This window comes from Lissotriton vulgaris, chromosome 8, assembly GCF_964263255.1.
Source record: "Lissotriton vulgaris chromosome 8, aLisVul1.2, whole genome shotgun sequence".
Taxonomy (NCBI): domain Eukaryota; kingdom Metazoa; phylum Chordata; class Amphibia; order Caudata; family Salamandridae; genus Lissotriton; species Lissotriton vulgaris.
This window is the reverse complement of record NC_141696.1, coordinates 45,324,279-45,338,479: the sequence shown is the minus strand read 5'-3', so window position 1 is coordinate 45,338,479 and position 14,201 is coordinate 45,324,279. Positions and strand designations below refer to the sequence as shown.

Genomic DNA, 14,201 nt, shown 5'->3' with positions numbered 1-14,201 from the left:
AGAGTCAAGCCGCTTTCAGCATGTAAGGGGCGATCTCGATATTAGCTATAGTTGAGCCACCATACTCCCAACTTGCCTCCGTGCCTGCCCTGCCCCGCTTACCTGTCCGTCGGTACTCCGCGCCTTCCTCTAGGCTGACTGTGGGAGGTACCGACTGGATAGGAGGCGGGATATTTAACCGGCTTGTAATTGGCCACAGGAGCGACACGTGTTCAGCGTGATAACGCGCGTCATGGAGCGCGCGGCAAAGAACTAAGAGGTGCATGGGAAATGTAGTCTGTGATCCCGCACGGGATCTTTGCCTAGCTTCTCTATTTGTCAGTGAGGAGACACGTGGGGCACGTAATAGCGTCAAAGAACTCCCAGAGTAGGACAGGTCCGCTGGAATATACCACCCCAGACCATGGATCTGAGGAGTGGGAAGAAGATCCCGCAGGAACAACCGACAACCACAGCGGCACCAGTCTAGTCATTAATCTGAGCTCCCAGCAACTTACAGAAACCCAAGAGCAAGTGCTAAATAAAGGCCTGGGTTTTGTTGCAACAAATCACACTGATCCTTTTCAGGCCCAAATTGAACTCAGCAAACTTTATCGCAAAATCAGGCTGCATTTTTTGTTTGCTAGTAAAGCTACTGGAAACTCACAAGTAATTGCCTCAAGCAATACTGGTTTGAAGAAACCCTCAACATTCAACCCTACCGTGTTAGGCCAACCCCCCAAGGTGCTAACTTTTGAAGAAGCGGTCAACCATGACATCAAGGAGCTCTTCTCTAATAAGCAGAAGATGTTCTCCAACCTGACTAGAGTTGAAAAAATTGCCATCAAAGATCTAACTGAAAATCCCCTTATTGTGATCAAACCAGCAGACAAGGGGGAGGGGTAGTCATCCTGGATGCGGACACATATCGGAATGAGTGCCTACGCCAACTCAACGATGTCCGGTCTTACAAAAAACTTAAGGAAGACCCGACGGCTAGATTAACCAACATCATAGCTCACATCGTTGAGGAAGCTTTAGCAGAAGGCTGGCTAACTCCAAAAGAGGGCCAATATCTACGGGTATCAAATCCGATTACCCCGTACTTTTATCAACTCCCTAAAATACACAAGGCCCAACGTCCTCCACCAGGCCGACCCATAATATCTGGGATGGGTTCGATACTAGAACCTTTGTCGACCTTTGTCGATGTGTTCCTACAGCCTATGGTGTGGGAGATGCCCTCCTACTTAAAAGACACCAAAGATGTGCTAAGATTGTTGCCCGACATGGAATATGACATCAAAACAGACCTATTGGTGTCATTCGATGTCGAAAGTTTATACACATCTATACCCCAGACGGAGACCCTACAAGTAATAGAAGATCTGTTACTGTCACGGGAATTAAACTCCATCACTCCAGTTAGACTTATTATGAACTTGGCAACTCTGGCCATGACGGAGAATTTCTTCGCCTTTGAGGACTCCATGTATCTACAGATCAGCGGGACTAGTATGGGCAGCGTTTTTGCCCCTAGTCTCGCGAATCTATACGTACATCAATTTGAGCAACAGCACGTGCTCGCAGACACGGTAGATGGGGGTTGGTGTCTGCGAGCACGTGCTGTTTCTCAAATTGATGTACGTATAGATTCGCTACATCGATGACATCCTGGTGGTGTGGCATGGGACAGAAACCCGACTCAAAGAATTCCATGAATGGTTGAACCAAAGAAATTGGTACCTGAAATTTACCATGGAATTCAACACACATAGACTGGCCTTCTTGGACCTGATGATCATCGGCACAGCGGAGGGACTCAAGTCTGAGCTTTCTCAAAAGCCCATGGCTCGAAACTCACTACTGAATTACCATAGCTGCCACCCGAAGTCCCTTCGGGATAATCTGCCATATGGGCAGTTTCTGCGCATACATAGAAACTGCTCAGACAAAAAATCCTTTGAAACCCATGCTAAAAACCTAAGAAAAGATCTCTTAGAGAAAGATTACCCAAAACAACTGGTAAACCGTTCCAAGAAAAGGGCACAAAATAACAACAGAGCGAGTCTATTGGAAATAGTGCCGCCTAAAGAGAAAACAGAAAGAATGACATGTGTGACAACATTTAGTACACTATCTAACCAAATAACCAGCATCATTAAGAAACACTGGGGCATTTTGAATACGGGTAAAGACACACTGCCCGTTCCCCTATTTGCCTTCAAAAGGGGACCTAATCTCAGGGACAAACTGGTCCATACAAGACCTAAGACCGAAATCCCCAAAAATATAGGCACTCTGTGGGACATGCCAGCTGTAACTGGACATCACCCTTGCGGACAATGTGCAGCATGCCCTGAGACCCGGAAATCTACAACACTCAATATTGGGACGGAATATCCGTGGGAACAGCGGAGGTTCACAAATTGTAATAGTTCCAACCTCATTTACCTAATCAGTTGTCCCTGCGAGAAAAAGTATGTGGGTATGACCACGAGAAAGGTGAAGACTAGGATCTCAGAGCATAAGAGTTCAATACGCTGCAACAAACAAACAACTCGCATGACAAAACACTTCTTAGAGGCACAACATGCTCCTACAGATCTACAATGGACCGTGCTAGAACAGCCTATGATCCCTAAACATATAACAGACATCAGCACTTTTCTACATCGGAGAGAACAGAGATGGGTGCACAAACTCCAAACCGATATCACGGATCTGAATGAAGACATCCTGTGGATGTCTCTGTAAGTCACGATGTATAGAATACAAATTCTGCACCTATCAACCAGATTGTTCTCTGTAATATCAACTCGGCGCAGAATTTACCTGTGTTTCCACAATACACTGACTACCAGCTTTTTTCCAATAGCCTTTCTACCATTGAGTTGAAACTTCACCCAGGGACTATATTGCATCAATGGCTGACACCATAGATCAATAAGAATGGCCCCTTATGAGTGTTATATTTTTGCCACTGTTATATCTTTGCCACTACATATGTATTTCCATAATTTGAGAGGATGATACATGGGCAGGTCCTATGAAACAGCTCGTTTTCGAACAACAGGGGTGAAGAATTGTAAATAAACTACAACTCCCATGAGTTTTGTAGTTTTAATGCGCGTTTCAAATCGCGCGCTATTACGTGCCCCACGTGTCTCCTCACTGACAAATAGAGAAGCTAGGCAAAGATCCCGTGCGGGATCACAGACTACATTTCCCATGCACCTCTTAGTTCTTTGCCGCGTGCTCCATGACGCGCGTTATCACGCTGAACACGTGTCGCTCCTGTGGCCAATTACAAGCCGGTTAAATATCCCGCCTCCTATCCAGTCGGTACCTCCCACAGTCAGCCTAGAGGAAGGCGCGGAGTACCGACGGACAGGTAAGCGGGGCAGGGCAGGCACGGAGGCAAGTTGGGAGTATGGTGGCTCAACTATAGCTAATATCGAGATCGCCCCTTACATGCTGAAAGCGGCTTGACTCTGCAAGAGGCATAAGACGCAGGGCAGGCACGAAGGAAAGTTGGGAACATACTGTTTTCACTATAGATAAGATCGAGATCGCCCCGCACATGCTTTAAATGGCTTGATTCTTCAAGAGGCATAACACGCAGGGCAGGCACGCAAGTAAGTTGGGAATGTGCTGGTTCCACTATAGATGAGATCGAGATCGCCCCTTCCATGCTCAAAGCGGCTTGACTCTTCAAAAGGCACAACACGCTTGGCTGTGCAATTCCCTACAAACCGAATAAAGAACACTGAGAGGCTGTATCACTAACAACATTGTATACCTCCCTCGACTTCTGGCTATAACCCTTAAACGGTTGAGGGAATATGTGTTTTCAGACTGAGTTCTAGCGAACTCTTCCTCTTTCATTTTTCTTTTTGTTCACATTCATTAGAGCGGTGCTCCATTTGTACCTGAGCTGTTGCCGGGTGAGGTGGAGAGTCCATTCCCTAGATCATGGGTGAGTGTTTATAATTTTGGTTAAATCCAGGATTCGTGCACCTGGTTCAATGAGTTGATTGTTGTTACAACCACTGACCATAAATGATTGGCATATAAATGAACATCACGAGATTATCTCTGTGCATTTGCAGCTATCGTCACTAACTGTGTGTATTTTGTATTTACATGTGTGTTTGTCTTTTGTTGACTGAATGGATCATTTCAACCGGTGTTCTCAGGTGATATGATTTTTTATACACACTTTGCACTTGAATATTAGCAGTAGCACTCTATTAACAACAAGGTCCTGATGAAGCAGACTGGTATCTTTTGAGCCAATGAAACTGCAAAAACATGTCCACCCAGATAAGACCTCAGTAGTTATTTGTTAAGACTACTTGCACTGTTTTTTAACTTTGGGTGTGGGTAGGACCCTAATAAACTCTTTTTCCACTCCCACAACCCAATATTAATTTTTTCACTATCACATGCTACAGCGAGCACTTATTGCACTGCTTGCCTATATATTTTCTTGTGCCCCCTGATACCACCACATAGTCTATACTCATACACCCTGTATTCCTTCACATTTGATTAGGCCACAATCTACCTAATCCTAAGTGGTTCTTTCCACTTCCTTCGGGTGAAGGATCCCAAGTGATGTAGGGCGGTACAGGACGGGTATCTGATGGGAACATATTTTTCACCAAGAATACATTGGATTCAGGGATTGTGTTCTTTCAATACACACACAGTCATTTAGATAGCTGCATAATTTTCTTGTTGACCCATTGTTACACTTTGTTTTTTCAGTATTTGTAGGGATTGTAACAATGCTAGGTCATTAAATACTTCCCACATATGCCCCCTTTTTGTATTAATGCCCTTCCCTACTACCACCACCACCACCTCACTTCTATCGCTGCATGCCCCGTTCCCACCCTGTCTCTAGTTGCCTACCTCCATCATAGCCTGTTTTATGTAGCTTCAAGTCCACTTGCAGGACTTAAAGCACTTTACATGAGCACCAGTTACATTACACAAGAATATGTTAATTTCTACAGGCACATTAAGTGACTTGCCCATAATCACAGGATTTTGAGTTGGTGCAGAGTCGAACCTGGTTCCTCAACTCCAAAATCAGCAGCTTTGGCCATAATGCCACAGCCTCTCCATGCTCAGTTTCCAGCAAGCTACACTTTGACACGTTGGTAACGGCAATGGGCATTTGTTCAATAATATAAACTGCATATTATGTATAGGGAAAATAACAATTTTAACTTGTTTGTATGTGCATAGCTTAAAGTAAAAAGAAAAATGCTATGACGCAGTCTGGGCACGTACTTTGCTTTTTTGTTTTACTTTAAGCTATGTCGCACAGCAGCTCACACCTCGGTGCATCATTTAAAAAAACAATAGATCTTGCATAGGCCAAACCTATTGGCTTTGCCAATGCTTATTAATATTGCCTGGCTAGTGCTCACCCCTGCACACAGTTTAGTTTGGACTAGCCAGGCCACTAGTTGGTAGTGTCAGATTCGACGACTGGAAGCTTAGCCTGTGTGTGTGTGTGTGTGTGTGTTTGGCTCTGTGTGTGTGTGTGTATCTGGCTCTCTGTGTGTGTGTGTGGCTGTGTGTGTGTGTGTGTGTCTGGCTCTGTCTGTGTGTGTGTGTGTATCTGGCTCTCTGTGTGTGTGTGGCTGTGTGTGTGTGTGTGTGTCTGGCTCTGTCTGTGTGTGTGTGTGTGTGTGGCTCTGTGTGTGTGGGGGTCTGTCTGTGTGTGTGTGGCTCTGTCTGTGTGGCTCTGTCTGTGTGTGTGTGGATCTGTCTGTGTGTGTGGCTCTGTCTGTGTGTGTGTGTGTGGCTGCGTGTGTGTGTGTGGCTCTGTCTGTGTGTGTGTGTGTATCTGGCTCTCTGTGTGTGTGTGGCTGTGTGTGTGTGTGTCTGGCTCTGTCTGTGTGTGTGTGTGTGTGGCTCTGTGTGTGTGGGGGTCTGTCTGTGTGTGTGTGGCTCTGTCTGTGTGTGTGTGGCTCTGTCTGTGTGTGTGTGGATCTGTCTGTGTGTGTGGCTCTGTCTGTGTGTGTGTATTTGTGTGGCTGCGTGTGTGTGTGTGTGTGTGTGTGTGGCTCTGTCTGTGTGTGTGTGTGTGTGGCTCTGTCTGTGTGTGTGTGTGTGGCTCTGTCTGTGTGTGTGGCTCTGTCTGTGTGTGTGTGGCTCTGTCTGTGTGTGTGTGTGGCTCTGTCTGTGTGTGTTTTGCTCTGTGAGGCTCTGTGTGTGTGTGGCCCTCTGTGTGTGTGTGTGGCTCTGTGTGTGTGTGGCTCTGTGTGTGGGGGGGTCTGTGTGTGTGAGGGGGCTGTGTGTGTGTGTGGCTCTCTGTGTGTGTGTGTGTGTGTGTGGCTCTGTGTGTGTGTGGCTCTATGTGTGTGTGTGTGTGGCTCTGTGTGTGTGTGTGTGTTTGTGGCTGGGTGTGTGTGTGTGTGTGTGTGTGTGTGGCTCTCTACTACTCTCTAATGCTCACCTATTGCCATTGTAAATGACAATACCATTTATGTTTTAAAAAAACAAAAAATGAAAAATATGCCATTTGCAATGCCAATAGCTCTAACTTTAACAAAGCCGAGACCATTGGGTTGTAAATGCTTGTTTTACTCCTCTAACAGCTGTCCAAATGATTAAGGAAGAGGGGAAGGTTTACTCCTTGTCTACTTTCCTAAAGTCGTACGTCCAGGTGGGACTGTCAAATTGTTACACCTGCTTACATCTTTATCTTTAACACCTGTTTTCAACTGTCACTGTTACTAGTTGATGGAAGAAAGGGACTGCCAAACCCATTTTTAAGAAATCAAGCGTGGGTCTCAGAGCAGAAGCTAACTCTAGGCTCATCTTTCTTTTGCGAGCAGTCACTAAAGTTGCTGATAAGTTCTGGTACAAGCTTTCCAAACATCTTGACCATCCCCAGTAACGATATGCTAGCCAAATTAGTTTAATTAAAGTGCTGAGATTGCTCAAGTGGCTGTTTTGAATTACATTAGACAAGATGACTATGATGGCATTTACACCCGACGCATCCTGCTGTGTCGTCCTGTTACCTCCAAATCAGCATTTTGAAGAACAGCCTTCTTGTTATTCTGTGTCACATGAAATCTTGTGTTAATGCTTCCATTATTTCTTGACTGAACAGAGGCCTTACTGAACCGGCTACTTACAAGCAGGAAGGTGTTGTGGAGAGGGCAGCATGACTTATTACGAAGTTCCTTCTCCTTTGTTACTCCCTCTATTTGGAATACAATCCACCTAGGCCTGGACAAAATAGAGGACTATTCTATGTTTAGAAGGGTTCTTGAAATTCGTCAATGCCAAGAGGCCTGAGGGCCTTTGTTGGACATTTTAAGTAACAACTGAACTCATATCTTGTAAATATTGGTTTTCAATATATTCAGAGGGTGCCCTCAGGCACTAAACGCAGGGCTGGTGGCAATTTCTGGAGACCTTGAGCAGAAAGGATGGGCTTTGGCTCTTTTGATGATGGAGCATCGTCGCCTGAGGGATGCCTAGGTGTATGGAGCCAGACCTTTGGATAGATTGAGCTATAGCTCATCGATGTGAAGTCTGGTTATGTAATTTATGTTTAATCAGAGTCATAACTTCTCCGTCTAAAACACCTCTATGGTCTGTTTCTCAGACTACTGCAAGACTGATGTGTTACATCACTGATTCAATGGATAACTTGTGTGGTTTTCCCTCTGCCTGCTGTCTCTTGTGTGACCCATTCATGGGTATGCCCTTTTGCTACCCAGGCCAGCTATCATTATTACAGACATTTAGGAACCATTATTATAGAGAAGATGGCAGCCATTCTTTCAAAAGGAGTTTTGGGGAACTTCACAACAAATGTTGCAAGTTATAATGCACATTTATCCCTGGATGAAATAACAACATTCATATTTTTTGTGAATTTGACACTTTATTTGCTGGTGCCTCAGCAGAATTGAAAGCATGTTTTTTATTCCAACCTGCTAATAGGAGGCAATATTTATGTTTCTGTTGGAGGGACCTCTTTGCCAGACATTGCCCATCAGCCACAATCCCTAGGTGACCCGGGAATTGAAAGAATCCTTGTATTCTTTGCGGTCTATAAAATTGATTGTTCCAATGTAATTTCAAGCTGCTTCCTTTTGGGCCAGTCGTCATGCTTGGTGGCTACCTGCATTGAAGTAGTTCAGTCATCTCATATGAGAACTGATCAACATAGGATACTACTTCACTATTGTATTTTGATTTAGGATAGGGCAGATTGCTGGCAGAGTAAATAGGAGGTGGTATTATTGCCAACTGTCTGCCACTCACTCATTGCATCTCAGGAGGAGTTGAAGATGTCTTAGGAATCAAGCCCATGACTTGCCAGTTTTACATCCTAAAATCAGGTTTATTAACTTAAAACGCTCAATATTATGAGACCTATAAATGTGTGCGGCCCCCACCACACATCTCTTACAATGTCCCAATGAGCAGACTGAAGTGAAGCATACCTGTGGCCAACAGTCGGCAGCAGTGTCTTTCTGAAAACTGGATTAACAAGAATGAATCCACTTGTTGTCTTTTCACAGAAGGGCTGTTTGGAGCAAAGGCAAAAAGCCTCATTGTCTTGAAACAACTTTGTGAAATCTGGTTGTAAACTGCTTCAAGTTGAAATCTACAGAAGCAGCTTTTTAGTTGTCAAGTCACTCATTCTCTTTTCTAAAGATCTTTGTCAGTAACCTCTTAAACATTGTAAAATTCATTATACATGTCAGCAGGCTGTAAACATTGTGAAATCCACTAAAACACTGTTGTTATAATTGTATCATGTTTGACCAATATTTGTATAATGCACAATTTACTGTCATGTTCTTGTATTGGGTCAAAGGGTAGCTCTGTGAAGTGTTAGCCCTGTCCCCGTGGGGTGACATGAAGTCCGGGTCATAGTTTGGGTTGCGCACCTGTTTGGGCCCATGAAGCCTTGCTATGGGTCATAGCTCTGGGGTTCTGAGAGTGAGAGGCAGAAGGGCGAGAACTCGCCTGGGCCTGGAGCTCTGCGGCCTTGGCAGAGGGGCTCAGAGGCGTTGGGTCTCCGGGACACGGAGGCGAGATCAGCGATCCCTGGGCTCTGTGGCCTTGGTTGATGGATCACTGGAGAGCGGGGACTCTGAACATGAGATAACAGGATTCAGAAACCTGGACTAAATGACTGCATCATGAAGGGTCATCTGCCTACAAACAGGGCATCTTGGGTTCGGCTTGTGTAGAAATAAAAGAAGAACCAGGGGCACCAGGGTTCATTGGTCTGGGATAGTAGGGTAGTGAGGCATGGGGTAGGTAGAGCCATTGGTCTAAGCAGCAAACTTGCTCTATTGTTCCATGTGTGACGTCAGACAAATACATGGAGATCCTGTACTTCACATTCTCCATCACTTATAATTTGAGTGTCTGCTAATTAAGCATGGGCGAATTTTGCGAATCTCGCGTTCGCGAATTTTGCGGATTTGCGAACTCGCAATCCGCAAAATCTGCAAATTTTCGCGAATTTGCAGATTTTTTTTTTTGTGTGTTTGCGCGGGTTTCTGCCAGTTCGCGAGGGTTTTGTACAATGTCGCAAATTGCGAACTTACCTGTCGGGTCGCAAGTTTCGCGAACTTGTTGTTTCTACGTGTCCAGCCTGTTTGGGACACTCTTCTTCATCACTGCCACTCTCTGTCACCACTGCCACTCTCTGACTACTCATGCCACCCTCTGGCCCACCCATGCCACCCTCTGTTTCATCACAGCACCCTCTGGTTGTCCAGTCAGTGTACATTATTGTGGCAACGCAAGCACACCTTCCCTGCCTCAAGTGACCTGAATTAATTTGGGGCTGATTAATGTGTCACAGAATATTTTTTTAGCTGGCACCTGCTTCCTTAGTGCTTCCTGATTAGTGATCTTTTGCACTTGCTAAGTGCTTTCATTGTTGCAAAATTAGTTACAACACCTGCCCTGCCCCAACTGACAATAATGAATTAGGGGCTGATTAATGGATTTGAACTTCCAGCCTGGCTCCTGCTTGTCTCCCTTAGCTGTAATTCAGGACCTTTGTGGCATATGTGTAACTATTCTGAGGTTCAGAGCAGGGTCACATAATAGTTGCAACTGGCAACTGAACTCTGGAGGGGCCCCTCAGGAAGCACTACAGGAAATGGCTACTAATGATGAGCCTGAACTTTTGAACCTGGTAAGTAGTTTCAGTTTTGCTAAGATCGTATTTCTGCAATTTTGCACTTATTCGCGGGGCGCGAAGTTGTACTGGGAAGCCGCGAACTCACGCGAACAGTGCGAGCAAAATCCGCTGCTCGCGGATTTGCGGATTTTGCGGGAGATTCGCGAATCTCGCGGATTGCGAATTTACCGAAAATCCGCAAAATCCGCGAGCGAAACGGATTTTCCGCCCATTCTTACTGCTAATAGGCATTAGTATGAAGCAAGCAATGCTTGTTGTGAGCCCCAAGACCCTTGTTCAGAATGAGCTGCTGAATAGCGATTGGCGATGAGTAAGAAGACTTCTCGGCTAGAAACCGACTGAAGAGTTGGCTCTTCTACAGCCCCTGTAGCAGACTCTGCAGAAGAGATGTTTGGCAACTGAATCAAAGATAACTTTTGTCCCTGAGGAGGTCTCTGTACTGAAGAATTGATATTTGTGTTTCACCTGTAACTGAACAGCCTTTGCTAAAAACCCATTTACCCATTTATGCAGGATGAGAGATCTCTGAAGGAGCGGAACCAGAGTCACAAAGGCCATGGCGTCCGGTGGGAGTCGCGAGCAGAGCTCAGTTGAATCAGATGGACAGAAAAGCGAGGATGTGCCCTTAGTACGAAAAGACGGATCAGAGGTAATTGAGGCGGGAGGGACTACAAGGCAACGCAGCAGGATCAAGTATGTAAAGAGTCAGCAATTTCTTTCAATAGAGACAGGCTGTAAGGTAAGGTAAATACTTATTGTACAAGTTATTAAAAACCTTTACAAAAAGGAGATTGCTCAAATAAAAACAAATTCATGAAAATAGTACACTAAAAGTTCATCATTTTTGCAGAAACAATAAGGATAGAAAGAGATATGGGAGGAAATGGCCTAGCCAAGTTTTCCTTTGCAGCTTGGATGAGCCTTACTCCAACAGAATGTCTATATTAACATGTGTGCTTTAGTCAATCCTTAGTCCAAAAGTTGAGATATAAAAACCTAGATTAAAAGAGTTTAAGAATTGCATTTGTATTTAAAAGTCACAGAATTAATAGTTGCATTTATCAGGTTTGTTTCAATTTTATGATATAGATACTACTTGTCCTTCTTGACCTTGGGCCTTTCCAAAGCCCTGTAGTTTTCAAGGCGATGAAGGAGAACTTTATTATGTCAGGCGTTTCCCCGTTTTTAAAAGGAAGAGTCCGATCTCGGGACCAGACGGGGTTAGCCCCTGTTTTAGAGCTGTTTTATGATGTGTCAGGTCGCTACATTTTCTCCTCTGCCGCCACCATAAATTGTACAAACCGGCATGCCAGCTGTATGTCTCCTCCACCAAAGCAAGCCTTCACTGCTTGCCTGCAGGTTCTTATCCTCTTGGTGTTAAAGATAGATTTCAGGAACAAGCATCGTTCTAGGTCCAGACCGTGGCAAATGCATAGTAGATGCATGATTCTCTCTTCAGCTTCCCCCCAGGGGCGGCATTCAGTTATTTCTGCGGTTCGCTTCCATGGCGGTAAATGTGGGAGGACAGGAAGAAGTCCCAATCGAAACCGGAGGTATTTCTCTTTTAGCCTCCTGCTGAAGCCCGCACGCAGATAGTCTTGAGGGCCAGGAGTTGTATAGCTCTGCAGCACGCACCAACCATGGGACCTTCTCCTGAGCGATTCTTTGTCTTCAAGTACTGATATATTTTTTACTGTCTTATTTACCAAAGACTTAAAGCTGTTCTGCGTTCCCATAGTTGTCCAGAGTTCCTTCAGGCCTAGGCAGTTTATGGATGCGGTCAGGTAATCCTTTGGGGAGCAAGCTCTGCTTGAGTTTATCTCTTTCCGTAGATGGAAATTCAGAGAGCAGTTATCGGAGCTTCTAATCCTAAACCAGCATTTCACATAAGCAGCGTTGCGAGCTATTTTTTGTGACTGTAGGCCAAGCTCCAGCCTGATTTGCGTAGGAGAGACATAATTTGGTAGGCTAAAGATTATTCTTGCTGCTGTTAGCACAGTTTGTTCCAAAGTCAATAGAGACAGGCTGGGCTAGTCTCATAACTGGGGTGGACCTTCTCACAATTCTGCCAGGGTATGGTGAATCACACTCAGTGGCCACCTCTCATCTCCCAGCCTGTGTCCTTCTGGCCTCGTCTTCTCCCAACCTCTACACTGAGCCGGGAGGTTTACTTTAACTCCCATAATCATCTCATTCCTTTCGGCCAAGACCTTGAACATTGTCCTGTTGTCAGATGAACTCAACTGTTGCAAAAACATACTCAATTCACTGCAGTGTTACTTCATCCATCCCCATCAGAAAGACCTCACCTATTCAACTTGTATAGTCTCCCAGTCAAAGCCCCTCCCCTACCTCTCCTTTTAAGCAAAAGCTCAGAATGCTAAGTCAACGCCCCCTACAAATCCCTGCTGGTTTTCAAATGCAAATTCGCACCATCTGAAGAACTCGACAGTCTATTTTTGTCTTCACCTGTTCCGTTCATCTATTTCTGCCTTTCAATTCTTTACTATTTTTTTTTTAATTGTTGTAACAATACCCCACACTTTCTGGCCACACATTCCTTACCTTAGTACAGTCTTCAGGTGTCAGACTGGATGCTGAATGATTTTTTCAGCAGTTCTCTTGAGCACCGCCAGGTGGTGTTGTTGATCTGAACGTGGCATCGTAGGCACCAGAAGTGACGTTCACGGTGCCTATACAGGCACAACCCCATGATGTGCTCCAGTTGTGCTTTTGTCGGATTGCAGAAGCAACATGACACGTGTTGTTAATCAGAGTCAATGTGTGTATTTTGATGGATTTACTTTACTGTCAATTACATTTTCACATCAGGTTTATATATTTTTTTGCCTAGAGGGGCATCCTGTGTCTTTACTACAAGCTAAAGCTACTCACTCTTCACAGTTCCAAGTTTGTTTTACTTTGCAGTCATGATGGCATGTTCTTGGACTTGACTCCATTTTATAACGCTCTTCATTGAGGATCAATTGTAACTCGTCTAACACAGTCTGTGGAACAGAGGTCTATACTTCCAGCTTCTGTATTGGTGGAGCCCAAGTGGTTGCTTCATTATGATATTTTCTTTCTAGGAGTATCACACACAGAGTTGTCCAACTTTTACCAAACACTTCCCTAAACACAGAGACAGACCTGTTTGTTTGCTAATGCTTGTTTTGAGATTGAAATTAAACACCTTTCAAGTGTTTTAATTAGGACAGTACATTAGTGGTAAATGACTCACAGATGGCAAGACCCTCGGAGGGACACAAAGGAGCATATTTACAAGCCCATATCTCCACAGGGACGTCACTTTTAAAGATGTTCCCTTGGCGATACGAGCTTTGCCTTATTTACAAGGCAGACGTAAACCACTTAATGTGGCTTAACACCACCATGGAAATAGGGCACCCTTACATGCTATACTTAGCACAAAGTGGGAGGACAATGAGTGTTGCGTTGTGCGTTCCACCGCACCACTCATTGATTTTGATGCTGCCCCATATTTACAAGGGTGGCGTACATATGGGGCAGCTCCAAAATTAAGACCAGGGAAAACCACTTCTTAACATGGCGAAAAGAGGAGAAATGCTTTATTTCACCTCGTTTTTGCTGTTTTCATGTGTGCTGAGTTGTGCAGCACGCGCTGAAAGAGCAAAAGGCCATTGTTTATGTGCAGGACGATGTCCCTTCGTGCACATAAACAATCATTAAAAAAATGACAAAGCAGCACACATAGAAGGTACAAAACGCATTCTTGTACACTCCCGCTAGATTAGCTTCCTTTTCCCCTGATCTTTCCTCCTCATGCTGGTCTTGCTCATCTCCTAATGCCGATTTAATGCATATGCTCTTCCTCTGCCCTGCTATTTCTACATTCTGGAACTCAATTTGGTCTCGCATAAATATCATATTTAACACAACCATTCCCTTCTCACCCTCTGCTGTTTTCTTAGGTTCCCTATCTCCCTCCTGGCCTCAAGTTCTTCTTATTGTCAGTTGCTTGATTTAC

The 14,201-nt window shown here is 44.7% G+C and overlaps 1 protein-coding gene across 1 annotated transcript in view; it reads left to right on the top strand.

The window, feature by feature from the left end:
- Positions 1 to 14,201, top strand: part of LOC147693350 (transient receptor potential cation channel subfamily M member 2-like) — a 1,918,272-nt gene that overhangs the window by 67,542 nt on the left and 1,836,529 nt on the right. The window contains exon 4 of the mRNA XM_086933680.1: positions 10,706 to 10,841. Coding sequence (XP_086789806.1) covers positions 10,749 to 10,841 — 93 coding nt within the window. The 5' untranslated portion in view covers positions 10,706 to 10,748. The remainder of the gene's footprint in view (positions 1 to 10,705; positions 10,842 to 14,201) is intronic.